Raw genomic sequence first — 27523 nt, 5'->3', positions numbered from 1 at the left:
TCCAACAACTGGAAGACTTTATTATTTTTAATCATCTCCAACTGGGGGTTGCACAGTAGAGTGTCCAAGAAAAATTGAAACAGTTGCCACCCTCAACCTCTCATTTGTTCCCTCCCTAGTGCTCTCTGAGTTTATATTGTTCAGTCAGTACATGAGGTAAGCAACCCAGCTTTAAAACACCACCTTAAAAAACCAAAAAGTTGTGAGGAAGGAGGGATGACAACATGGAGTTTTAATTGCAGGGCCTTTCGGTGCTGTACCATTTGCAGAGGTAGACACATATCTAAGAGGGGCACAGAGCAGTAGTTAAGGAACAGGGCTTGAAGCATCTCCAGCTAGCTTTAGCATAACAGCATTAGGAGCAATGAATAGTTACGACTTCATGGTGACTGCCCACATGCAGAAGGCCAGCTCTCTCACAGAGTTCTCACAGAAGTGAGCCATACAGGCATTAACAGTAAATCAAAGCATACAGAAAAAGGTTAGATGCTCAGAGGGAAGCAGCATGACTCACTTCAGCTCACAGAGACAGCCTGGACCCCAGACAACAGCAATGCCTTCTCAGAAGTGGAAGATGCAGCACCCATGATCAGCCCCTGCATTCATTCCACAGGAGGCATGGGCCAGGATCAGGATGGGGCAAGTGCCATGCACAGAGGACACTAGGAAACACTATCCCTTGCTTGGCTAACCAAGCAGGAAAATCAGTGTCAATTTTGAGAACAAGGCTGCTTGGATCCAAGTGCCATTCAGCAGAAGCCTGTTCTCATTCTGAACCCAGCAAACAGCCCCTTAAGGCAGGCCAGCTCTTCACTCAATGCTACATTTGCACAAAGAAGCCAAGATGCACAGTCAGAGCCCAGGAAGCTTCCTGAGCTTTAGGCTGTGAGATGCAAGTGCTGGCCAACAGTTTGTCACAGCAAGCACTCAGCTACAGTAAGGTGCCCCGGGGCTTTTACACATGCTGTTGTCTGTGGGTCAAGCAGCTCTTGCTTCCCTGTTACAAAAACAGGAAGCCAGGGACTAACCCTTGCACTCACCACCACACCCTAAGCCAGGTGGGGAGGCTGCCCTGAACCAGTTTTGGCCTTGAGAAAAACATCCACCTAAGACCATGTGGGGGCATCCTCTTATAATCCATCTTTATTTGTAAAAATCCACATATAAAATCTTCGGTTTCCTTTTACAAAAACATAAAGGCACATAAAACTACTCAAACTCTCATCCCCCTGGACTGATGGTCGGACATTCCCCCCACCCCAACCTCCCCCTTGCTTTTTCCTCCAGTCCTTTTTTCTTCATGTTTCCTTTAGTTTCAGCTCACTCCTGCCCAGGCACAGTTCTGCTCTTGCAAAGATAAAGTATGCACACAGGGGAGATGGTGGAGAGGTGGCATGGGCTGTGCGTGGAATGTTTTACAGGTACTTTTTAGTAGTAGGTCTCTCTTTCCACCCAGCCTAAACGAAAAAGAGGGAGAAAGCAGAGTTAGTCTCGAGAGGTAGACCAAGTACGAGGTCATGGGAGTTCCTTCTAGGTTCTTGAAAACTTGCACTGTAGCACCTGAGCTAATAAGTGACCTGTCACAATGGGAAAATCTTGCCAAATTGATGTTCTGCAGCTTTAGGACCTCTTCCACCTTTCTAGAACTATCCAAGCATTAATCAGTCTTTTCCATCTACTTCAGCGCATCTGTACTTTTATATAATGGGATAGAAGAATGCAGGGAACTCAGGAAGCCCTTAATTTGAACTAACTCCACAATTAATGTTGAGGAAGGGAAAAACACAGGAAAATACACCTCTGCATAGTGCTTGGGGGTCCCCAAGCTTTGCTGGGGCTTCTGGAGAGCTCAGCAGCATGAAGAGGTGGGGAAGGAAACACACAGAAGAGCAGCAGATTCTTACCGCCAGGGTTGCGTCTGATAATGAGCTTTCTGACTTCATCATACACGAATATCAGGAGGGAGTATGGGAAAGCACAGAACCACCAGGTCGGCCTGTTTGGGAGAAGAGACAGTGAGAACACAGGTTGTAGAGATGCTCTTTGCCTGGCACAGCTCTGACTTGATGGCACACTCAAGTGCAAGAAGGCTGGCATCACCCAGTTTGCCAGTGGCTGGGGTTCAGTCAAGAATTCTCCAAGCCAAGAATTACTACCAGGTTTTCTGCTGCAATAGATTAATCCACTTTCAGATGGGAATTCCAACACAAGGTGTGTCATAGTACCTTTGCTCATCTCTGTACCAGCACCTCCCCACATACCAATCAAGCAGTATTTCCTCTAAGTACACATAACCTTTGTGCCCAGAGCCCTGCTCAATGGAACTGTATTGTTTCCCTCATGATTTACATGTGCTAACATCCAGCTGCTGCAGGCACTGGGCAGAGGCCAGCTTCCTTGTTAGGAAATGCTCACACTTCAGCAGCACCCAACTCCAGGCAACACTTGGAATGGAATGCAAGATGTACCAGAATATTTTTTTCCCATGAAGATTTCATGACACAAACTTTGAACAGTCCTCTGGCTTAAGGCTGAACCCTGCCATGAAATGTTGCAATGCTATTGAGCAACACAAGATGTTGGCACCTTCCCAACCCTTAGGAAAGTTACTGTGCATCAACTGGTCATCTGCATCTACGTAGCAGCTTTTAAAAGACTTTACTAGTTGTTCTGTTCCCATGGAATGCAGGAAAAAGGCACAAGACGTCATCAGCAGCTCTTTAGTACCCAAGAGTCATCTAGCCTATGATTTAGAGCAATACAACTGGCTTTCTTTGGAGGTGCAGTACCCTACCCATAAAACTTCTCCATGCAAATAAGTGCAAGAGGCTGCTGCACTAGAGCACGCTGGTACTGAAGTTGTACCACTGATTTTTAGTGAGGCACTGAACGGCAGGCTCCCCATAAACATTCCACACACAGTGAAGGAAACCCTGGTATGCCACAGGACAGCAAAGGATCACTAACACCCTCTAGCCTGAACTCTTAAGACTAGGTTTGATGCTCCACTAGATCACTACTACTTTTATTCATCTCCCCACCCAAGCACTATTGTCCTGTGGTACAATCTGTTACATAAAAAGCATGATGCAACTTACTTCAGGGGATACATCCTTAGAGCAACATCCATCCCAGGGCAGTAGGACAGGAAGGCAGCCAGAGCAGTCTCCTCAAAGAGACCAAATATTAAGATCTTGTTCCTAGAAGAGACAGGAAAGAAGTCAGGGACAAAGTACTTTCAGAGATGACATCCTAAAAAACACCTAGGTGCCACATGGGAGTGAATGGAAACAGACATTCCAGTCTAGCCCAGAAGTTCATCAGGTGGGGACTATCAGGCCATCCAAGATGACAGCAGAGTTGCCATGATGGTCTTTTATGTTTCTTCAAAGAGACATGATCAGGTCAACCTGCAACTGCTTTCATCACAAATTCAGGAGGTGGCTGGGGTTCATGCCATGAGATCTCTTGACAGATAAGATCAAGAGATCAAGGCTGTGTGCTGGACTGTCAGTGTCCTTTGAGGTGGGCTAGCTCCCACAGACAATGCCAACAGAAGCCCCCATTTCTTAGTCTCAGCCTGACAACTGCAAGTCTACAAGCAAGTACTACAGGGAAGAGAGCACCCAGTCTTCTTTCATCCACTACCATGGCAGTCCAGTCAAGACTTATGCCAAAACACCCAGACACTGCTGGGATGAAGGACTAAAATGCTGTGTGCTGGAGAACACACAGAGTCCAGTTCTAAATCCTCCATGGACAGCCTGACTTACTTCATCCCCTGCTGGAAGACTGAGTTTCTTCGGGTCTTACAAATGATCAAGTCTGCCCACTGCACGACCACGATGCTGACAAAGAAGGCTGTATGGCAAGTGAACTCCACTATTTTCCTCTGTTCGTAGGTCTAGGAAGCAGACAAAGCCGAGAGCATTTGTTCAGACATGCTGCCTTTGCTCTCTGGTGCTCACAGAGTAAGTTCAGCAGGTGTTAATATTTTGGCTGGCAGCCTCTGAACTTACCCATTGCTGCCCATAGCTGTCTTCCACATCGTTAATCCATCTGTCATCCCACTGAACTCTGATCCCTAGCAAGCCAGAAGGCCAGAAGCCATTCTCTGCCATGATTACAAAATAGGTGAAGAAGCCTCCAAGGGCCTGGATCATACCTAAACAGGTAAGAAAGGGTGACAAAACTGATGAGGATACTGTGCAGAGCAATTACAACAGAGAACAACAGTTTGCAGGAAACCTCAACCACCTTAAAAATTATTCCTTGTGGGGCTCAGTGTTCCAAGAAGCACCCAAGTAGAAATAGTTCACACTGACATCAAACTCAGCTGCAACCCTTTTGCTGAGCAGCTTCTGCCCCCGACTTTGTACAGAGTTACTTCTGTTCTGCCCTGTGCTCTGATGGCACCACACTCAAGGACACAAGATAAAACTCCCTTTGTATTCTCATTAAGCCTTGCCCACCCCCAACCCTTGCAAAATACAGTCAAGAAGGTTCCCAAGGTCTGCTGCAATTAAGCATGAGCTTCCATCCTGTGAACTGGGCACGTCTCTGTAGCTGCCTTTAATCAAGGCTCCTAATGCTGTGTGTTTAGGGATATGCTGGAGAGAATCCTTTACTTCTAATTAAACTAACAATGGGATCTATGTTCTTGCTGAACAAGTCTGAACCAGAGGAGAGCTGGTTGTCAGCCAGTTCCTTTACAGCGCCGTGCAATTAAACAAAATTACTGTGAAAGCGATTCAATGGATCAAGCTGCACAAGCCACTGCAGTAAGCCATGGGGGAAGAAATCATGGCAAGTTCTTTACAGCCTGAGGTTCTGGTTTACACACCCCAAACCTCAGCCCTACCAAAATAAGCAGAGCAGCCACTGACTCAAGATTGTGTACACCCCCTGCTACCACTAAGTTCAAACGGATGCCAGAGAAAACAGAGCAGCTTACCAATCTGCCCATAGGCCATGCTGATCAGCCGTTCATTCACCAGCTTGTCTGTTTTGGGATTTCTGGGCTGCCTCTTCATGATGTCACTCTCTGCTTGCTCATATGCCAGGGAGATAGCAGGGACCTTTGAGGATGGCAGGACTGCTGTTAGAACAGTTTCAATTCTCCACTGTATAGATCCTTCCCTGTCCCATGTATTCAGTGCAAGAAACAGCACTCCCCAAAAGCTCTAGCTGTGATATTCCAAAATGACCTTACCCCTTTCCCATCCCCAGTTTGTCCTTGCACAGAGCTGAAAAATCCTCAGACTCAAGAGCCATGAGATGGATGTGAATAAAAGGAGTATCAGATGATTGCTTATTTTAAATCAGAACACTACAGAAAACTGTATTTAAGCATTTTCCTTCCACCTGTCCTTTCTTTAGGGTACCTAAGAACGCCCACATTTTTTCTTTAGACAAAAAAAAGGCCATATTCACCATGTCAGTGCCCAAGTCAATGCAGAGGATGGTGACTGTTCCCAGGGGAAGGGGTATGTTTGCAATGATGAAGATCAGGAACGGCGTGATTTCAGGAATGTTACTGGTCAAGGTGTAGGCAATAGACTTCTTCAGGTTATCAAAGATCAGACGCCCTGGGGCAGGGAAGAGAGAACAGGGTAACTCTCACTTAGCAGCAGAAGGCAGCCAAGCAGCTCAGAGGCAGCCTCAGGGCTAACACCAAATGGCAAAATGCTAGTGCAGCAAAAGGAAGGGTGAGTGAGACTGTGCTCCATGCACAGCAACACCTACAGAGAGTAACACTTTCAGTCACAGCAAGCAGAGCTCACTGCATACAGCAGTAGGACACTAAGCCTTGGTTTCTGGACATCAAGAGCCCCTGGAGGGACCCTCTGTCGTGCTCCTGTTTGAGAGCTACTTCTCCATCGGGGGGGAAAATGTCTCATACTCAGCTGGCAAAGATGACTGTAAGGTCACATGTTAGGCAAAAGCACAAAGTAGCTTTTGTTACTCAGCTGCTTCCTACTGTCACCCACCCTAAAGGATCATGCTGAACCCATGGAAAAGAATAAAACTTTGAAGAGAGGAGGAAAGTGCTGCTCTCCTTGAAAATTGTTGTCTCAGAGGCAAGCTCAAAGAAGAGCCTCTCTCTCAGAGGGGATGCTGAAGCATGGTACTTTACCACCACTGCATCCAAGTCATCATCAACTCACCTTCTTCAACCCCAGTGACAATGGAGGCAAAGTTGTCATCCAGCAGAATCATGTCAGCTGCCTGCTTGGAGACATCTGAACCAGCAATACCCATAGCAACACCAATGTCAGCCTTCTTCAGGGCTGGGGAATCATTCACACCATCACCTGTGACTGCTACAATGGCACCCTAGTACAAAAAGGAACAGCAAGACTGAAATCATCATGTAAAATGTTATGGGCAGAAAAGCTTTCTCCTATCTTTCAGATGAAGCACAAGAAACTATTTCACTTTGCTGTAAAGAGAACTCAGCTCCTCCTTGCCCTCCCCTCACCCTTTCCCTGTTCTGATGAGGCTCATCAAGAGAACCATGCTGCTCTCTCCAAAAGAGACACTGGGCAACACATGAAAATGTTGAATCCTCCTCTCCCAGGCACATCCAGAGCACTTAGGAATTAAGTATACTAATGAACATTCTAGGATCAGAAGAAAGCCTCAGTACAAACTGAAGATGTTTTCCTGCCAGACCCTTATATTTATGTATTGTAGAGCAGCCTGACAGCTGAAGGCTGCTGACAGACAGATTTAATCTGGCCCTTTACAGGAGGGCACTGAGGAGGCTTAGCCCTACCACTGCAACAGCAGAACTGGTTGGTAGTTTACATATATATATTAGATTTCTCTAATATGACATCCTGATTCTCCCTCTTTACCTGTCGCTGACAGCCTTCCACAATGATAAGCTTCTGCTGAGGAGATGTCCTGGCAAACACAATTTCTGTATGGTGAAGCAGGATGTCATCCAATTGCTCGCTAGTCATGTCCTTCAAATCTGAGCCATGAACCACACAAGCTTTGGCATCCCTGCAAACAAGAGACAGTGTTTTACTTCACAAGAAGTTTTTCATTAGCTGTGCTTGCCCCATAAAACTATGGCTCTTCAGTGCTCTTGGGAAAAGACCAACTTCTGCTATGACTAAATACTAATCCAAGCAGCCTCAGCAGAGAGGTTTCATGTTCAAAATTTAAGTGGTAGATGGGGAACACCAAGAAAAGGACAACAAGACAGAACCAAGCAACAGACAAAAAAACCTCATGAGCAGATTAATTCTTTCCACAGCTTTCTAAAGTGCATCAAGGCAAAGCCTAGTTGTTTCCACAAATCTTGGCCCCTCTGCAAAAAAGGAACCCCATGCTCAGGTAGTTAACATCTGGCATTTCAAGAGATGCTGCTGTCTTCTGCAGGCAGTGCTTTTTGCAATAGACTGATGACACATGGTTCTTCACAGAGAGTGTTCACACCATGCCAGTTCCAACTAATTTACACCCTTTGGCCACAAAAGCATGCAATGTTATATTTAGACTGGTTTGGTACCCTACATGCTGCAGCAAAATACCATCTCTCCAGCCCAGCATACCATCCCTTATAGGTCTAGGAGACAATCCATGCAGCTCTTGACATCACCCAGAAATTCCTTCCCCATCCTTAGAGCCAGCTGCTGACCTGCTCAGTCATACAGCCCAGCCAACCCCAGCCTGCATTGCTGGGTTTTGAAGTTACCATCAAAATTAAAAAAAAAAAAAAAATCCCAACCCAAAAAAACCCCAAGCAATTTCATTTCACAGGGTGTCTCTATTCACAGTTCATAAGCTGCATGGCTGTCCTCCAGCCCAAACACAGGCTGGGTCAAGCTAAGCAATACAGACAGCCCAGCCATTCTGCAAACAGCCTGCTTATGCCAAGGCACATTTTCTGAGGATGCCTCAGTCCCAGCTAGGCTATGAAGGCCAGCATTAACCCTTAAGAGGGAAGAGCTCCATTTTTACATTTATTCTGCTTGTAGCTATGCACTAGTGTCAACTCCTCTACCCAGCCTAAGTCCTGCTCCCTTTGCTCTCCCTACAGTCTTACCCTTAACTGCTTCCCACACACAAGACATGCACATTTAAGACAACCTTGTGCATTCTTCACATAACTCATGATACACATTGAAGAGCCACAATACACTGAGCTAAGCAAATGCCAAGCTTTTCATGTCCGGGGGGAGATGCTGAGGGATTATCCAAGGCAAGGAGAGAGGCAAATGCTTCATTCTTTGAACAGCTCCAGCTTTCCCTCGCAGTCATTACCTAGGGTTGACCTGGCTGACAGGAATGTTGAGCCGAGCAGCAATATCTTCTACTGTTTCATTGCCCTCGGAGATGATGCCCACACCCTTGGCAATGGCTTTGGCCGTGATCGGATGGTCTCCAGTAACCATGATAACCTGAAATGCAAACAGACTGCCATGAAAGCCTGGCCTGTACTGCAGAGCAGCACTGCCCAGAAGGCAGGGTCCCTTACACTCAGAAGGCCATGTGTCTTTTGTTCTAGTCGTGAGCCTTGGCACAGGGCAAGTCTGAGGTACAGGCAGTAACCCAATACCAGTATGCAAGGGATTGAGGCAGATGGAAGACAAAAAATTGTTCATCTTGAGCCAACGGAGCCAGTGCCATTTCCAGCCTGTGCTTCCCTCTGATCTTAGTACTGTGGCACATGCAGAACACGCCCTGAGCCAAATCACATGCTATGGGACACCATGGTCTCAACACCTGCCAGTGCCCTAGTAGTTTGGAGTTTCACTCATTTTGCAGTTCATTAACATACAACCAGTTGTATTTAACTTAGAAATTAAGCCTGAAGCAGTAGAAGTTAAATCTTGAACGATTACTTCATCCACTCACATTACAGCAACACAGGAACTCAGGGAAGCCCTTTATTTCCACAGGTATGAAGTGAGGCAATTTTCAACCCAGGAATAAACTACCTTGATCCCAGCACTTCTGCATTTCCCAACAGCATCTGGCACAGCAGCACGAGGTGGGTCAATCATAGACATCAGTCCTACAAAGCAGAGTTTGTCTACAGGGAAGTTCAGGTCGTCTGTATCAAACTGGAAGCCGTCTGGGAACTGATCATCAGGCAGAGCCAAGTGGCAGAATCCTGTAACACAATCAAACCCACATTTACTCTCTTCCTACATATCAGGAGGCAGAGAGAGTGAACACTTATTGCTTCTGCAAACAGCTACACAAGAATAACAGGGCAGCTTAGTCAGAGGCTTAAGCAGGGCTGTTGAGACAGGAGTCACGCTCCTATTCCGATAGCCACCAGCTGTTGCTAGGTGCCCAGACACAGCCTGGTTCTTGTGCAGTGGGACAAACCTAATACCATGTGGTCCCATGGAAGGTCCCAAATGCTTTGCTGCATTTTAATCCATGTGACTCTGCTGCTGGGCAAGAGGAGACCCAGCAGGCTGCCTTTGAGATTAAAAGCAGGACTGTTCCTACATGAATTGCTGAAGTGACCTTAACACTATGGTTACACTGCAGGAACAGAGTGACCCTTCACTTAATCTGCAAGGACTGCACAGGAACATGAAGGACAAATCTTTTCCAATGTAATAAGGCTGTTTTTCCTTACCTAACACTCTCTCCCCGAGGCCTCCCAATTCAAGGTAGGCATTCTGAAAAGCATCCTTCATTTCCTCATCCAGTGGTTGCTCTTTGCCATGAATAAGAATGGTGCTGCAGCGATCCAAGATCCTCTCTGGAGCTCCCTTCATCACCAGCAAGTAACGGGATTCTGATGGATTTGCGTTTTTGTGGATAGATAGCTAAGGGTGGAAGAAATGAATCTGTTCTATGAACATGTACTGTGAAGGACACGAGTAATCAACACCAATGTTTTGCAACTTATGGCAGCTCAGGGCCATTTGTGATATTCTGCTCCAGTTTTCATTTACCCACACTTTAAAGAAGTTTACAGACTAAGAAATCTGTGCATTCTTTAACATTACCATATAACTGCAGGTGTTGTAACGATGTTTTTTGTATCCAAGTGCCACCTCTTAAGGCCACTTCCCAGTAGTTCATTCCTATTCCCAGATTTGAGTTACTCCACGCTCTGTGCACTACTGCTACACAGGTTGAGAGCATGTCTGATCCTTTGTTAGCAGCTGACACCTTGCTGTCAGGGCAGCTCCAGAGGCTCTTACACAGTGTAACTATGGTCTGTTAACTTAGATTTACAGGGCAGTCTTCAAGCAAGTAAGCCTAGACAAGATTTGGGTGCCAGAACAAGTTTTGAGGCACACTGTGTGTAAATTTACACCAGTGCTTCACACAGCAGCTCTCCTTCAAGAGGACACATGCTTACCTGGTACTTGTTGGTGGAGTTAAATGGTATTTCCACCACTTTGGGATACCTTTCTCTCATCTCCTTGACAGAACCACAGCACAATTCAATGCATTTCAGAAGTGCAGACTCAGAGGCATCTCCTGCCACTGCTCGCTGAGGAAAAGACACAACTATCAAAACATACACCCACAGAAGACTGGATATTTAAAGTAAATTATAGAAGTGAATTCATCACAGCCCAGTCCCATCTTCCACATAACATTATATGAAAGCAAAGAATAAATAGTTCTATTATCTAGTACTGACGAATACTGCATTTCAGAACGCCAGGCCTCCCATCTTGAGAGAGCAGCAGTCCTTTTGTGACAAAGTCAAGAAGCCCTTTTGAAGGGTTAGGGAAAGTCACATAACCAGGTACAGTCAGACCTAGTGAGGCTGGAGGGTCAGCTTTGAGAAGAACTGCTGTAAGCTGCTTGCCATGAAGAACAGCTAATGTGAGACGAAGACTGATGACATGCACACAGAAACACTTCCATGTGCTCTCCCACTCCAATGTAAGATCAGTTTATCAAGCCTCTGGGAGAGATTTATCTGCCCTTCCTTCCCCATAAAGTTAGCACTGGTAGAGATGGGGATTCTCAGCCCAAGAGATCTGTGTGTGCTCAATGTCCTGGTGGAGTTTCCTTTGCTGCAATTGAAACTGAGTACTTCCTGCCCTCTGGTCTCTTTGTCCATGAGAATTTATGGGTTTTTTTTCATTTCTATACTACTTCTTGGTATCTAAAGACTTCTCAAAACTCCCCTCTCCTACATCTTCCTTGAAAAGGAAGAACTCCAGCTCTTCAACTTCAGGTCAGGTTTTGTAGACCTAAGATACAGTCAGAGGAGTGCTGGGGAAAAATAGTTTGTTCCATCATCTCTACTACCACTGCATCAGAACACCCATGGGAATAAGTTTACTAAGCAACATGACTAATACTTGACAGATTATAAGCACTGTACAGTTAATTTCAGCCCTGGCTGGGTCACAGTTCAGAAGCAGGAATGTGAACTGGTGCTATGCCAGCATTTGCACCAGCACTGAACCAGTGAAAGCTTCAGGAGACTTGCCAGTGAGAGCAGACTGTCTCTAGCCAGTCTCCCACAGCCCCTGCTCCCCCAGCTCTGGTGTCTACCTCTCCCAGCACCAGGTGTTCATAGCTTTGAAGTGTACAAATGCCTGAGATAGCAATTCCTGGAACAGCCAGATACTGGGAAATGCCTAGGAAAGCTTTCTGGTCTTTCCTAGCCCTGTCTGAACTATCTGGCCTCCCAAATTGAGTGTAGATGCCAGGATGGCAGGGATTCTGCTGTGGGAAAAGCATCTTCCCAATCCCATCTCCCCTGCCCACAGCACACCTCCTCTAAGAGTGCTAGACTGCAGAAAAGATTAAGAGTGGCAGATACCTCTACTTTGCAGGTTCCTGTGACCCACAGGATGCAATCTCACTACCATTATGGGAGGATGGTGGTAAGGAACAAGACCAACAATTTTTTGGGAACTCACCTTAAGAATTGGTACATTTTCCTGGCCAGCCTGAAACACAGCACGGTTACAGAGACCTGCAATTCTGGACAAAGCAGTCCAAGTGGCTGAGCTCTTGTCAAAGGAAGCACCTGAAAGCAGAGGAAGGATATCAGAAAACCACCCATCAAGAAAGTCACATAAGCTCAAAATCCCACAGGCTTAAGAGCAAGAAGCCTTTATCTCAGAAACAGGAAACACTCAGAGCATCACTACATCTCTTTTATCCTTCCTCCCTTCCCAGATACTTGATGAGCAGCTGATTATTTAAGACCAGAAAGTGGAACAGCAGCAGTGCAAGAGAACACCTCTGCTTTCAAGATTCCAGTAACAGCTGTATCCAGCAGCAGCAGAGGACACACTGACAAAACCAAGGAATTCTGGACAGATAACATTAATTCAGAGGGCTTCAGTAAGAGATGCTGGGTTCCACCTCCAGGTTGTCTCACTTCATCTATCAACCCAGGAACTGGATGAAATAGCCCCCAAAGGAACAATGCTTAAATAAAGATACTCTCTTGTGCCGGCTCTTAAGTTGGTTTTAAGGGAGATCAATTGAAGAGAGAGTTAACTGATAACCTAACATACTTTCCATGAAGTGAAATCTTCTAGGTTTATTTCCCCTGCAGCCAAGCCAACCATTGCCAGGCCAAGAGCTTCCAAAAAAATCTATTTATAGCTCATTACTTTGCACTAGTGTTAAGTAAAGTGGCTTTTTTAAACAGTGCATAGAAGCACAATGCTTTGGAGTGACTCGAGGCAGGGTGAAGCAGCACCAGTGTAAAAATGTTTATGCTAATAATGTGTTGTAAGCACAGCATTTCACAAGGTAGATGACAGCTAGGAAACCCCTGAGTTTGGTTGTATTGAACAGTTCTGGAGAGATAATCATCTCTCCCAACTGCACAGCGCACTGGGATTTCAGGTTCTCACCAACTAGGAGGAACTTCCTGCTAAAGTCTTACATTCATTGCTGGCACCATGCAAACACAACCTGGATGTCCCAGGAAAACCCCTGTCCAAAGTCAACCATCTAGTTCCACATGGGAACTTTCCATCTATGTCCAGCCTCAAGTAATTATTATCACGGCCAAGACTTCTGCTGTCCCTACTTTCAGCAGATTTAAGATTGAGCAATTTCATCAAGGTACATTTTAGCAAAGACAATCAGGCACTTTGCAAATATTTCTATATACAGGACAAACATATAGGGCTGAACATTCAAGAGGCTCAAATTCCAATGGAGTAATTCTGTGCAAAAGGCAGGCTATACAGAGTTAAAGGATTAAACAGAACCAGGGTACAGTGCAAAGCTTTCTATGTGTCACTTCTGTTTTTTGTGCTCATTCTAGATTGTATGTTAGAAGTCCCAGCACTGAGAACTTCACTTGGACTGGAGAGTTACTAACACAGATTCTTGGAAGTACCAGTGTCCAAGAAGCCCCAGAAAAACCCATTTTTTAATGAAATGCCTCAAGCACAGAAAAGTGATCTTACCACTCTGGTTCTCTGTAGTATCGGCCTCGTGAATCTGATTGTCAAACCACATGTGGGCCACTGTCATGCGATTCTGTGTCAGAGTGCCTGTTTTGTCAGAACAGATGGTGGATGTGGAACCCAGGGTCTCCACAGCCTCCAGGTTCTTCACCAAGCAGTTCTTACGAGCCATACGCTTGGCTGTTAGTGTCAGACATACCTGGGGACAAGAAAGGTGATAGGTTAGATACACCTGTGCAGTAATAACACTGCTGCCCAACTCAGTGTGCACATAGAATGATAACCAGCTTTCCATGCCCTGCAGTGACTCCCTAACTCCTTGCTCACCCTCCCAGTGCAAAACAAACACCACCACTTTGGCCCAGGTGCTAGGTTTAAATGACATTTTCCTCATTACAAAACCTCCAGAAAAGGACTGTCAAGGCTTCAGCCTCCTGCTTCTCAGAGCATTAGGAAGTAAATAGCATGCCCCAGACTAACATTTCAGTCAAAGCTGCCACCTCCTAATCATAGGAGTTCTCAAAATAGGTGAAGGCAGGCCACATAAGAGATGGCCCAAATTAGCTCCGGTGATAGGGCTTGCAACTTGCTGCTGTAGAAAGTGAGCAGCTCCAGCTCACTTTCTTGATAGAGACTCTTATCTGGTTCCAGTTCCCAACTGTTCACTCCCTGGCTTGGTTGCCACTCTGCTTCCTAAGGCTGCATGGAAGCATTTTGTCCTGTCCACCACCACTCTCCATACACCTAAGCACACCTACATACTCTCACCTCATCTTCAGGAAACCAAACTTATAAAAACCCCTGATAGATCCCAGATCAAAAGCTGGGGCTAGAGTGAAGCCTGCTGGATGCTCTGCCAGCCCTTAAGGGTTGGAAGGGCTGGTGTGCATGTGGATGTAGAAACCCTGATGGTTGTAGCAGGAAAGCCTCTTCTTGCCACAGAAAAAGCCAAGACTGGAACTCCTAGTCTTGCTCACTCCAGCTGTATGATGCCAAGCCTCTGTGCAGGTCTAACTTAGGGACCCATCTTTATTAGATAAATAGCTACAGAAATTGACATCGATTCAGGCAAGTAGTTAAAATACACTGAATTTATAAAGCCCAGCCCTACACACTCATCTTCCACTACTTTAGTGTTCACTTGCGTGAATGCACACTGAGCACAAAGCACCCCACTTCCTTAAGGACCACATATGTAGCAAATTCAATCTTTTTTCCAGCTTCACTCACCGTAACCGTTGCAAGCAGCCCTTCAGGGACATTGGCAACAATGATCCCGATGAGGAAGATAACAGCCTCCAGCCATGTGTACTCAAGGATGAGGGAAAGGATGAAGAAGGAAACACCCAGGAACACAGCCACTCCAGTGATGAGGTGGATAAAGTGCTCGATCTCCATGGCAATTGGAGTTTTCCCCCCTTCCAGTCCAGAAGCCAAGCTGGCAATACGGCCCATCACAGTGCGATCCCCAGTGCTAATGACAATGCCACGGGCAGTGCCTGGAAGAGAGATGGGTTTTAGAAAACAAAAGGAGCCACAGCTTAATATCCTGTTAATATCCTGAAGAGATGTTCTGGGTGGGCTTCAGCACAAAGACTGCCTATCCCCATACTCGGAGCTGCAACACAAGTCCTGCCAGAGATGTTTGATGTTCCTGCTTTCTGCAGCAGCTGTAGTATTCCATACAGCTCTTCTTCATGGTTCACATTATGTTATCTGCACTTTAACACTTTTTACTTGTAACAAAGCAGGCAGGCTAGAAGACACACCACATAGCTGCTCCTCTAGAAGAAGCAAGAACAAAAAACCCAGTAGTGCTTTGTGGGTTCAAAAAAGACCCAGTGGAGTCTTTGCCCATTCTACAGTACTGCCATTGGAATGGGCAAAGACTCTGATGGGAGCTTCCACCCTGTTCCTGTATGGTAGAAGTAGGCCATGGTGTATCCACACTGCTTATCCATACAGCTCAACATCATTGCTCAGACAGCAAGGAAGTAGGAGACACACACACCTTCCACACAGTTGGTGGAAAAGAAGGCAATGTTCCTGGTCTCCAGTGGGTTCTCGTGGGAGAAGTCTGGAGACCTGGTCTGAGGCTCTGATTCACCAGTAAGTGAGGAGTTATCCACCTACATGAAAGAGAGTACTTTGTCATACACGAGCAGACAGATGCTTAGTAGGTACTTCCCCCACCCTTCTCCTCCACTCCAGCCCCCATTCACAGCATAGAAGACAAATTCATCCTCCTTCAGAATGAAGTTTCCAGACAGCCTGTTATTACTGTACCTTGCAACCATGTGCTGATATGATCCGAAGGTCAGCTGGAATTCTGTCTCCTCCTTTCACCTCCACTAGATCTCCAACTACAACACCTTCAGCATTTATGCTCATCTTCTCACCATTTCTGACTACAAGTGCTTGCTGAAAGACAGTGAAGAAACAATCTATGGCAAAAGCAACTCTTAAGAAAGGACTCAAAAGATTTGAGTCCTTAAAATAGTAAAGGACTATAGTCATAGTACAACATAGTTATACTATGATTCTACAAGGTTTCTACTTGTACTAAGATGTTTATAGCTGATAAACATGTTATATAAGAAAAGTATTTTTCATTTTCTTGACATTAAAGCTCCTTGTTCCCAAGGTGACTGTATGATAGTTAGGTATGATCCAGACCATCCACAAAGGAATCCAAACTTAAGTGCTTATCACACCAGTTTCTGAACTCTCCAGACTATTGACAGAGTGTCCTATGATTGTTAATAAGCTGGTGGAACCCACAGGTTTCCAGGAACTACCTTGAACTATTAGCATAGTTACTTGGAGCAGTCTCACAGATCCCTCAAAATTAAGAGCCAGTAACCCACATTAACAGCCAGGCCCTTGCAATTGGAGATAATGTTTGAAACCATTAATACCTTTGAACAAGCTATGGCTTGCCAGACCTCAAGGAAGTTATTTATTCCATACCTGAGGCACCAAGTTCTTGAAGGACTCCATGATCTTGGAGCTTTTTGCTTCTTGGTAATAAGAGAAACAGCCAGTAATGATAACCACAGCTGCCAACACAATACCCAGGTACAGCTACAAAGAGCAGAGAAAGTGAGTCAGAGGACAATCTGCCTGAAAGGCTTCCAGTTTTTGCCTGGCAAAAAATTGCCTGGCATTTAAGTGCCCCATTACAAGCATGAAGGCACTTGCAGTCTCTGTACATTTTGTACACAAAGGCTGTCCACAAGCTAGTGCTGTTAACACAACACTAAGGAAGCTGGCTGTTCATTTCGTTATGTGGAAACACTCCAAAACATGTTAAGCTCACACACTGAATTTCCCATGCTTATGGGAAAAGCTTCTGGACTAAATGCTTAAAGGAAGTTAATCTGCTTTGAGCCCAACAGGCTGCTTGGCCTGCCTTTGAGGCAAAGCAGACATTTTTACTCACGTTATCATTGTTGGGCTCCTCTTCCATCAAACTCTGTATGCCATAAGCCAGAAAACACAGAATAGCACCAATCCACAGCAGGAGCGAGAATCCTCCAAAGAGCTGCCGACAGAACTTTATCCATTCAGGAGTGGTGGGTGGGGGCGTGAGGGCATTTGGGCCATCGCGAGCCAGGATCTCAGCTGCACGTGCAGGAGTCAAACCCTACAAGAGAGGTTCCTTTTTTAGGCATTGAGGCAAGACCAGCTGCAGGGTAGGTCTGAATTTGATCAAGTTCTACCACAGCAACAAGGAGCTGCCAACAGGTAATGGAGATGTCCACAGCTGCCAGGGTTCCACAACACAAGTGCAGGATGTGAGAGCTGAATGCCAGAACAGGAGCTACAGGGATGCTGAATGCTACTTGAGCAGCCTGCAGGCCATGGGCTTATGAACACTGAAGGAGGACAGGACAAGACAGCTACTGCCACACACTTTGAGCTCTGAGGAACAGCACAGTGCCATCTACCCTTATCAAATTATGGAACAAGTGAAAGCTGGAGGCCATAAAGGTGATGACATGTTGGAACAACCTTCCATCCAGGAAGTTCAGCTTTCAGAAGCCAAGGTCTTGGGACACAAAAAGGCAAATCTCTGTGCTGTTATAAAGAGCAGACTGGATTCTACATGCAATCATGCAAGAAATGCATTAAGCAAAGCAAACAGAAGCAAAAGTGTAAAACCACTGCAGTACTTCTGCACTGGACTCAGAGGTAGCCTAGGACATCTGCACACCTCTTACTGCAGAAAGGCAAAATTTTAACTGCTGCTAGCCATCATTAAGTCTCTGGGCATGTGCTAGCTCACTGGACTACATTTGCAACATAACAAACATGTGTCTTCATTACATGTTCCTCGGGAAAAAAAGTAAAACCAAGAATCAACTTGACCTTGAACAATTCAGAGGCAGGTAACAGTGACTTTGTTAGAAGCAAAGTCACTAAAGTATTGCAGTCAAGTTGTACAGTGGGAGGATAAGGAGAAGTATTTGTGAATTCAGTGGTTCTCCCAAAGCCTGGGAAACTTAACTGGAGGAGGAGAGATTAAACATAGAAAGAAAAAAACAACAACAAGAAAACAAAAAACCCCAACAAAAAAAAACAACAACAACAACAAAAAAAACCAACAACAAAAAAACCAAAACACCCCCAAACCAGACCACCCAGATCTCCCTTTGAGAAATGCTCTGAGCAGAGACTGTTTCTTTTCAGATCAGGGCAAGCAGGGAGGGAATACAATGCCTACCTACCCGACTCAAGTCTGTTCCATATTTACGATGAAGTTCATCAAGACTCAGTTTGTGGTCATCCTGAAAGACAAGAAATGGTTGGAAAATAAAAGAATCTGATAAAAGAGCTCAGCAATTCCACTCTCCACCCCAGGTTTCCTATCTGCAACAGTTGGTGAGGTAGCAGGATTCCAGTTCATCCTCTCTGTGGAGAGGTCTCAAACTCATTCTGGAATTCAGCAGAGTTTCATCTTTTGCATTCTTGTGACTATTTGAGTATGTGACGGCTTTTTTGAAAAACTCTGACTTTATCTCAGTGCAGTCTTTACACCCCCAGAAGATTCTGTGAAACCACCATGGGTGATTTTTTTTTTGGGAGGCTGAGAGAGGATGGAAAGAAAAGGAATTGGGAAGGAAGGTAGGAATGTACAGAAGATTAAACCTGTAATTTCACACATTTTAAAGCAGTGCTGCTAGATTAAGCACTACTTTGGGGGAAGTGTTTCTTCCCCCAGAGGCTTCTTTTCATAGTCAGGCTATTTTTCAGCTGGTTCAAGTTGGTTCAGAGCAGTGCCTCATTTGAAAGGTTGTACTGGAGGAGCAGGTGCTTTAAGTACACATCACTACTGAACACATAATCTAATCTTTGAGAAATCTTTAGAATCCACTCTTCCTAACAGAGGGGTTGAAAATGTGAAAGCCCAGTCTCAAACCCACAGAACAGAAACAAAATCTGCATCACCTTCAAGGACAGCAGATCTAAGCCAGATGATGCTCACAGACAGATATATAGCATCATCCAGCTTTCACAGATGAGGACGGAAGACACTCCCCACAGCCTCAAACACAATTAGAAGGAATAATACTGAGGTCAGTCTGAGCAGAGGCCAGCAGTAAATGGAGCTGTACAGCCTCAACTCCTCAGCTGGAATGAAAACAGCAGTTCCACTCACATGACAGCACAATAAAGGCTGTAATGCTGCTATGCAGAGAACGCCTGCCTGGCTGAGGAAATCCATCTATACTGTGCTAGGGGTAATGCAGGCAAGCACAGACTTAGGCTTTGTGTCAAGTGCCTTGTGAGAAGTGATGTTGCCAGGCTCTGTTGCATGCTCATCTTAACGCTGAAACACTTACAGCATGTCTGGCTCGGGGACAGAGGGGAGGAGAAGGGAGATCAGTGCCTTCAGCCACATCATGCTGTCAGCACACCAGCTCGTTTCTCTTTTAGTCAAATTAGGCACAGGGCTTTGGGCATAGCAAACATTCTTAAAGCTGCTCTTTCTGTGCCCTACACTCTTACCATCACAACTTCCTTTTTAAGCTCATCCATGTCCCTCTCCTTCTTCCCCTTCTTCTTTCCGCCATGCTCTGATGTAGCAGTGGGCTCATACTTGTCTCTTCCAGCCTGCAAGGGACGACACAGCAGCATTAGAAAAATCTTACAGTCAAATTCCACAGCAGTAGACATGAACTATACACACAAGACTGCCAAGCAGACAAAATTATTACAGTTTTTGAAGTTGTCTACCTAAACTTTAGTAAAGCCTTTGACAGTGTTTCCTACAGCATCCTCTTGGAGAAACAGGCTGCTTGTGGCTTGGACAGGTGCACTGTGTGCTGGGTAAAAAACACAGCTGGAGGGTTGGACTAAGAAAGTGGTGGTGAACAGTTACATCCAGCTGGCATCTGGCCACCAGTGGGGTTCTCTGGGCCTAAGTATTGGGGCCAGTCCTGTTTAATATCTTTATCAATGATCTGGACAAGAGGATTGAGTGCACCCTCAGTCAGTCTGCAGATAATACTAAGTCGGGCAGGAATGTTGATCTGCTGGAGGGCAAGAAGGCTTGGCAGAGGGATCTGGACAGGCTGGATTCATGGGCTGAGACCAACAATACAAGATTCAATAAGGATAAGTGCTGGGTCCTGCCTTTGGGTCACAACAACCCCAGGCAGGGGGCAGAGGGGCTGGAAAGCTGCCCAGCAGAAAAGGACCTGGGGGTGCTGGTCAACAGTGGCTGCACAAGAGCCAGAGTGTGCCCAGGTGGCCAAGAAGGCCAATGGCACCTGGCCTGTGTCAGAAATAATGTGCTCAGAAGGACCACAGCAGTGACTGCCCCCCTGTATTCAGCACTGGTGAGGCCACATCTCAAGTCCCATGACAAGTTCTGGGCCCCTCACTACAAAAAGGACATTGAGGTGCTGAGGGAGCTGGGGGTGTTTAGCCTGGAGAAAAGGATGCTCAGGGGAGACCTTTTGGCTCTCTGCAACTCCCTGAAAGGAGGCTGTAGCCAGGTGGGGGTTGGTTTATTCTCCCAAGAAGCAACAGGCCAAGAGGAAATTGCCTCCACTTGTGCCAGTGGAGGTTTAGATTGGCTATTAGGAAAAATTTCTTCATGGAAAGGGCTGCCAAGCCCTGGAACAGGATGCCCAGGAAACTGATTTGAGTCATCATCTCCAGCAATATTTAAAAGATGTGTAGATGTGGCACTTGGAGAGATGGTTTAGCGGTGGACTTGGCAGTGCTGGGTTAACGGTTGGACTCAATTATTCTAATGGTCTTTTCTAACCTACATGATTCTATGAAAGTTATGCCACCTCAATACATAATAAAAATGAGCTAGTGAAGGGAGAAGTCTGCTCAGTATCATCCCCAATACACAGATTAGAGCCAGACATTGTGCAAGTCTAGCTAGGAGGAAAGCAAGCCACACACTATTCAGGCAGTCTTGACGTGTGAGCCCCAGCTCCAGCTGAAAAAGTGATGAAGAGCAGAAGAAACCAATTCCTGAGAGCAAACGTATGTTCCCTTCAAGGCATTAACTCCTCCTCCCCCTTCCAGTCTTCCACATCCTCTGGTGAGGAGGAGCAGCCTATCAACTAAAGATAAATAAGAGGTGGTACCTCTGGCTGGTCAATTCTGGGGGCTAAGTTCCAACACTTTCATTCTCAGTTTGGCACACTAGCTGGCTGGTTTACACAACAGAAATCTGCTTTCAATTTATGGCAGTTTGAGCAGCAAGAATGGTATACAAAGCAGCAGTACACTTTTGCAGATTCAATCTGTGCTTAGTCCTGCTTACACTTCACAGAGCAGATGATTTGCTTAAAGCCTCTTTATTCAGTAGGATTTTTATTCACTTTTATTATGGTTAATTCTACATGAAATCATGCAAAGATTTAGATCTTGTCATAATGGGGCAAACAAGCATCTAAGGACAAACAAATCATGACTTAGTGCACATAAACATCACTTAAAAGACAACCTTCTGTTCACTTCTGTGTAGGGCCTACTACATCCCTACACCCTGCCAAGTTTTATGTGCTGAGATTTCCACCTAGTAAGATCCCTGAGAAGAACTTTAAGATGAAACAGCACTTCATGGCACCAGTCAAATCTTTAACAAGATTAAGAAAAGGTTTCAAAGGCATTGCCTTGCTTGATCTTTGCATGAACACCTCAAACCACGAACTGGATTCCTGACTGATCTGGACACAGGAACTATTGTTTGGATCCAAGACCTGTCCTGATGAGCAGCTACCACAGGAAATTTTTATCATCTATTTCGAGAGAAGTAGAAACCAAAACCAAAAGTGAAACTGCATGAAAAAGAAGAAAGAGCATGACTTTTCTGAAACAACCTGTCAGCCACATCTAGACAAGGGTTTTTACTGTTCTGAGAAAGCTGTGTGCAACACTCTGCAGCCATAGTCACACACTTCACATGCACAGAAGTCTCCCCTTGCCCTGTTCAGCAAAGGCAAGCTTCACATGCTGCTACGAAGCTGTGCAATGGAAACAGTTTTTAACAAGTGGAGCAGAGCCGAGCTATTTGCCTCCACTGATCCAGGAAAAGGCTAGAGAACTACAGACTGTCAGCATTCCTGACATTCTCTTCCCTGCACCTAAACTCCCATTTCCCTTCTTAAAAAAGTGAAAGCCACAGTACTTAAACAAGCACAGTCCACGCATTCCAGCATCACAGGAATCTGCCACAGGGCAATTCACAAAGAGCCACCATGAAGCATCTCTCTCCTTCAGTCTCCAAAGAAAACAACTTTGACTTCTGCTAGAGCTATGGCAGACAAGTCCAAACACAGCCCTGCACAAAACACATGCTTCTTCATTACTGCTCGAGATGAAAAATGATTTCCAACGAAGGTCAAGGTGCCTTGCTTGACTAGCACTCCATCACGTTCAGCTGCACCCCTTCTCCCCAAGAAAAGCTTGGCAAGCTCTTGCAGGTGATCTTAAAAACCTCCTGGATCTTTGAAACTTGTGAGAAGTAGAGTTACTCAGCTTATTGGGGGTAGTGAATAATCCAGCAATATAGGAGTGCTTAAGCTTTTACAGCTGCAGTTGAAACAATCTACAAGTGGGCAAACATGAAAAGGCTCACTGCCCTTGTTCAAGCATGATTTGCTTTAAAGAAAAAAAAAACAAAACAAAACCCAAAAAACCCAGCAATCAGCTGCAGTCAGAACAAAGAGTGGACAGAGTTACTTGTTTCTTTAAGCATCCAAGTATTTGGGTCTTAATGGAGTCCATCTTAGAGAGGAGCTCAGCAATTCCTCAGCTCAAAAAAAAAAAAAAAAAGCACAATACTTTCCCTTCTGTTGCTTTATTACTACATCCCACCCTTACTGAAAAGGTAAGTCAGGAGAATCAGTTTCAGCTCTTCTTACAGGATCATTTCACGCAGAGTCTGAACTTCCTGCTCCATCATTCAAATCTGAACTTGACACACACATCAGAGTCAAAGTCCTGCCCCTGTTCTGTGCCTCCAGGGCCATTGCCTCCCTTCCTGCAAGATGAGCCCAATCTGTTCAACAAAGCCTCATGCTGGCTGGGCTGCCAGGGGAAGAGGTTTTCATCCCACCTCGGCGCTGTAGGATTTCCCTGCACTCCCCTCCTTTTCCTGCTGTACAAAGAGAAGAAGGCCTATGGTACTCCAGATCCACATCTTATCACGATTTAATCACATGGCCTGAACACAAAGGAAGGTCTGTCTCATTAGACATGTCACCCCTGTTCCTCGACTTAGCCCAAGAACTGACTCATCAAAACTGCCTCAGAAAAAAAAAAAAGCAACGCAGCTTCTTTTTTTTTTTTTTCCATGCAAGATTTCTTTTTTTTCCACTGGCTTAAGCACAACATTTCTACACACGAGTGTAAGAAGTTTTCGACATCCCCCAGAAAATCCTATTGTCTTTCAGATACAGCTGATGATTTTCCGCTCTGGACTAATTGAGCCATTCATGGCTGATGTTCTCAACACAAGCCATGATTGACCAGGAAACAGGAGGGGTACAAATCAGCAGACAAGCTCAGAAGTACCCTGTTCTATGATCACCTAATCCAACAAGAAATGTCAAGTAAGAGCCAAAATAAATTATGCAGTCTCTGGAGGCCTGGTCTGTTTTACTGCTTATGTCATTACAATCAATTGTGCAGAGAAAACAGAAAAGTTACTGTCCTGCTGCCTTATGAGACAGTAAATATATTAACCACATGAGTCATAAAACTACACTCCACCTATTGGACTGGAAACTCTGTTCCATGACCCTATGTAATCCTAGCAAAAGATGGACTGGCTTCTTTGGATCCTTCTTACTCCATCCCAAGAGCTGTGTTCAATCCCCTATCTTGAACCAAAAATTTAAGCTGCATCAACTGATCAGACTCTCAGCATCTAGGATAGTACAAGGCAGTTTTTACTCAACAGCTAGTAATTGCTAATTGTGCACAGACTGCTGCTCCCCAAATTATGGAAGAACAAGCTCTTCTCCCACAGGAAGAGATGTAAACCTAATCAGGTTTTTAATCATCAGGATACAACCAGGACCACCCACACACCTTAAGCCCTCTCCGGGTATTAGGACAAACATCTCTACTGCTCATGAGTTGTGTGGAGACCCAAGAGCAGAGCAGGCTTTCCAAATGTCATCACTGCACAGCTGAGCAGCCCATCCTGGGTTTTTCTGGTGCTGTGCCAACTACAAAGAGTCACTTTCCTCACCTCTTTGCCTGCAAGAGTCACCATAACTCCAGACATCTCTAGTAGTTGACAAACGCATCAAGATGAGTGGACTGGACCCAGTTCTCCCCTGGATGAGCTGGTGAAGGGCTACCCCTTGGAAAGGCCTAGTTGAAGCATGAGCTGCAGTTTTCAGCGGGTCAGGATCGGTGTGGGTTGTACAGCCCACCTCACTTGCCAGAGAACCCTGTTCCTGTTACCCCGCTTTTGCAGAAATGTGCATTGACTAGGCCCAGGGTTTTCTTTGGCAAAAGGACTATCCCCTAGCCATAGTAATAAAAAAGTGAATGTCATAAAATAGTTGTAGTAATAAAGGAGTAAAAAGGATGGGGGAGGGGGTAAAGTAATATATTAAGATTTTTTTAATTGTACCAGATAAGGATTGCTTTGATTTGTATGATTTCCCCTCAGCTGGTTCCATTATGCAGTAAACCTTCCTAATTTCTGACAGGGGAAAAAAACCCTTAACCGGGGTTCAGGGAAATCCAAGCAAACCAAGAGGTGTTTCTGCGCCACACACGGGTGCTTGATCACAGCATCCAGCTTCAAAAAGTCTTCACTACTGTTCCCAACAGCCTTCACATACACTTTCCTTTAGTTAGAAGATATGATCTGAATTAAGGACTTCTCATGGGCTCTAAGGCAGAGCTGACCTCCAGATGTGACCCAAAGCACACACCACCGACTCTGTGCTTTGCCTGTGGAGCAAGGGAGATGGAGTGAAACTTGCTGTCTACAAACAGCTTCCACTCTGCTCTGAACAGGAATGAAATCCAGAGAGCTTTCCTCCACCACACAACCCCCCTTGGATAATCTGCTTTTTGGGCTGCATAGCCAGGCAGCTGACGGCCCTCCCTCGCCCTGTTACCATTTAAAGTAAAACAGACACTCTGCTCAGCTTCTCCTCACAGCCACAGAGAGAATAAACTTGTTTTCTCACACTTAGGCTCTTTCTTTCTCTTCCATCCCATGCTCCCATGGGAAAGAAGTTTCCTTTTTGGGCACCCTAACTCAGGACAGGCACACGCAGTTGCATCCAAATTCTCTCCCTCCCCTACCTCACTCTCTCACATCCCTGTTTTTCAGGGGGTCCCTAATTATACGCATGCATTCTCACTGCTAAACTAGCAAATCTTGTGACTTGCTACCAGAAAGCCTGAGGCAGCCGTATTATCCCTACTGAATTATCCCTTGTGGCGGCGCTTCAGTTTCAGGCTAATTGCTTTCTTATCCATGCAACCTATGAAATCTGAAATAGAGCAAGACAGCCTTCTACATTAGAAAGAGTTTGTACCTCCTATTAGTCCCACCAAGGCAGGCTAAGCCCCCGAAGCGTTTTGCATTGCAGTCCTACATGCACACACAACTCATAGTCCGCTCAGATGTCTTAAACAAGATTCAGAATACTGCCCACACCTGGCAAGTATCTCTTCAGTGTTTTGTCTCCTGGATGAGCTTTTACTGTCCACACTGCTTGCTGCCTACTGGACTTAAATGCAACAGGCTGGGCTGCCAAGCATCAGAAGAACTGCATTAGGGAAAGAAAGAAACCCCCCCCGCACTCCTCAACCCCCTTTTCCAAGTAACTGTCCATTCAGCCATGTTCTTGCAGCTCTCCTACTACTCATGCAGTTATGTCAACATTGCTGCTGTTGTACTGAACTGATGAGGACAATACAAAGTCAAGTCAATGTTTGAACAGCGCTTGGGAAGCACAGAACACCTGTTGGCAGGAAACATGCTACACCACTGCTGTAGTCTCATGGCCCTGCATGGTCACCCTCTCCTCAGGAAGCAGTGAAATCTGGGAATTTTACAGGAATGCATCTAACCCAAAAGTAAACACAAATCTACACACCTCCAACTACACAAGATACACAGGGAAGCATTCGAATGGAAAAAAACAAACATCCAAGCAACAAAACCCAGAAACCAGTCTCTAGTTTTTTGACATAAAATGAAATCGGAGCAAGCCAAGAGTAGTTTCTGCTCCACACACGGGTGCTTGAGCACAACATCCAACAGCCTTCACACACACTTTTCTTTAGTTAAAAGATACGATGTGAATTAAGGACTTCTCCTCCCTGTAGCCCTATAACGGGCTATAAGGTAGAAACAATGCTGACACAGGGCAGAAACCACTACATAGCCTTCTGTGAGCATTTATCCCCCCAGTGAACAGGAAACCCTCAGGGGCATCCGCCTCCCTCCTGCCACCATCTCCCCTCACAGGCAAATTAGCCCTAATAACGCTGACGGCTCCCCTTCTCCCGGCCCCCCCATGCCGGGCCCTCGTGTCTCAAGGAAAGTCTAAAGTACTCTCAGGAGCCCGGGGAGCAGCCGCGCTCCCTCCCCAGCTCCGCAAGGCCACCAGATAACAGCAGCCCCGGGGGCTGCAGGCAGGCGGGAGGCCCCTAGCCGGGGGGACACGGCCTCCAGGAGGAGCCGGGGGCTTTGGGACGCCGGCTCCTTGCCCCAGGCTCCGCCACGCCCTCGGCCCGGCTCTTCCTTCCCGCGGGCGGCAGCGGCCGCCCTCGCACGTTGCTGGGGCCGGCGGCACCGGCACCGCTCAACGGCCGCCCTCGCACCGGACCCGACGTGGCCGCCCCAGCCCGGCACAGACAAAGCGCAGCCTCGTCGAAGGCAAAGGGGCACCGGCCACGGTCCGGCTCCTTGAATTTCCCACTTCCCGTCCCGTCCCGGCCCCGCCGCTCACCCCCTTGCCCATGGTGCCGGGCGACTGCGTGCGGGTCAAGTGGCGGGGGGCGAGAAGCGGGGCTCAGCGGCGCCACGTGTCCCGGCCGGCGCAGGTGCGGAACAATAGCAGCACCCCGGCCGGCGCTCGCCTTCCTCTTCTTTCTCCTCCTCCTCCGGGGCTTCTCGCCTTCGCCTCGCCCCCCTCTGCCCCCGCCCGAGTCGTTCCTCTCCGATGCCGCAACCGCGCGCAGCTCCGGCAGCCGCCGCGTTCCCGCCGCATAAAGAGCCTCGCTCCGCTGCCACGCCCAGCCCGCCTGCCACCCCGCCCCCGTGGCACAGAGGCCGGGGGGCGGTCCTGGGGGAGGGGGTAGCGGCCAGGGCTGTGGGAGGGAGTAGCGCCCGCGGGCCCTTCCGCCGTTCCGGGTGCACCTTGGGATGGGGGTTCACCTTGGGGCTCGCCCTGGCTGCCCCGGCCGCGCCTCGCCGGAGCGACGGCCCCTTCCGCGGCGCCCGCCTTGGCTGCGGCGCCGCCGCCAGGCCGGGGCCCCCCGGGCGCCTTGCCCGCTCGGCGCTGTGGCCGCCGTGGCCGCCCGGAGCCCCCAGGTGCCGGTTCCCCGCGGGTTTTGTCGCCGCTCGCTCAGAGGCGCAAGACCCCCGGTGCTCCCTTTCCACCCCAACGCTCTCTGCTGGG

The 27523-nt window shown here is 46.8% G+C and overlaps 1 protein-coding gene across 1 annotated transcript; it reads right to left on the bottom strand.

Moving 5' to 3' along the window:
• On the bottom strand, positions 1–27083 carry ATP1A1 (ATPase Na+/K+ transporting subunit alpha 1). Its single transcript, XM_069020965.1, has 23 exons — positions 26852–27083; positions 19401–19505; positions 18119–18178; positions 16831–17034; positions 16359–16472; positions 15675–15809; positions 15400–15517; positions 14619–14887; positions 13389–13587; positions 11874–11983; positions 10346–10480; positions 9611–9803; positions 8955–9130; positions 8278–8414; positions 6861–7011; positions 6168–6336; positions 5434–5588; positions 4955–5078; positions 4020–4165; positions 3774–3904; positions 3099–3200; positions 1905–1996; positions 1–1457 (listed from the first exon to the last, which is right to left on the bottom strand). Exons 1-23 carry the CDS (start codon positions 26861–26863, stop codon positions 1429–1431), a joined length of 3066 nt encoding a protein of 1021 aa, XP_068877066.1. The 5' UTR covers positions 26864–27083; the 3' UTR covers positions 1–1428.
• Between the last annotated feature and the right edge of the window lie 440 nt (positions 27084–27523).

Source organism: Aphelocoma coerulescens, chromosome 1 (assembly GCF_041296385.1).
Source record: "Aphelocoma coerulescens isolate FSJ_1873_10779 chromosome 1, UR_Acoe_1.0, whole genome shotgun sequence".
Classification (NCBI taxonomy): Eukaryota; Metazoa; Chordata; class Aves; order Passeriformes; family Corvidae; genus Aphelocoma; species Aphelocoma coerulescens.
The sequence above is the reverse complement of the archived record's forward strand: the minus strand, read 5'-3'. Positions and strand labels throughout refer to the sequence as shown.

Coding starts and splice junctions, on each gene's coding strand:
- ATP1A1 (XM_069020965.1), bottom strand. Junction 5,589..6,167: donor TGTCACTGGGGTTGAAGAAG/GTGAGTTGATGA, acceptor TCCCTGCCCCAG/GGCGTCTGATCTTTGATAAC. Junction 1,997..3,098: donor CTAAGGATGTATCCCCTGAA/GTAAGTTGCATC, acceptor TCTCCCAAACAG/GCCGACCTGGTGGTTCTGTG.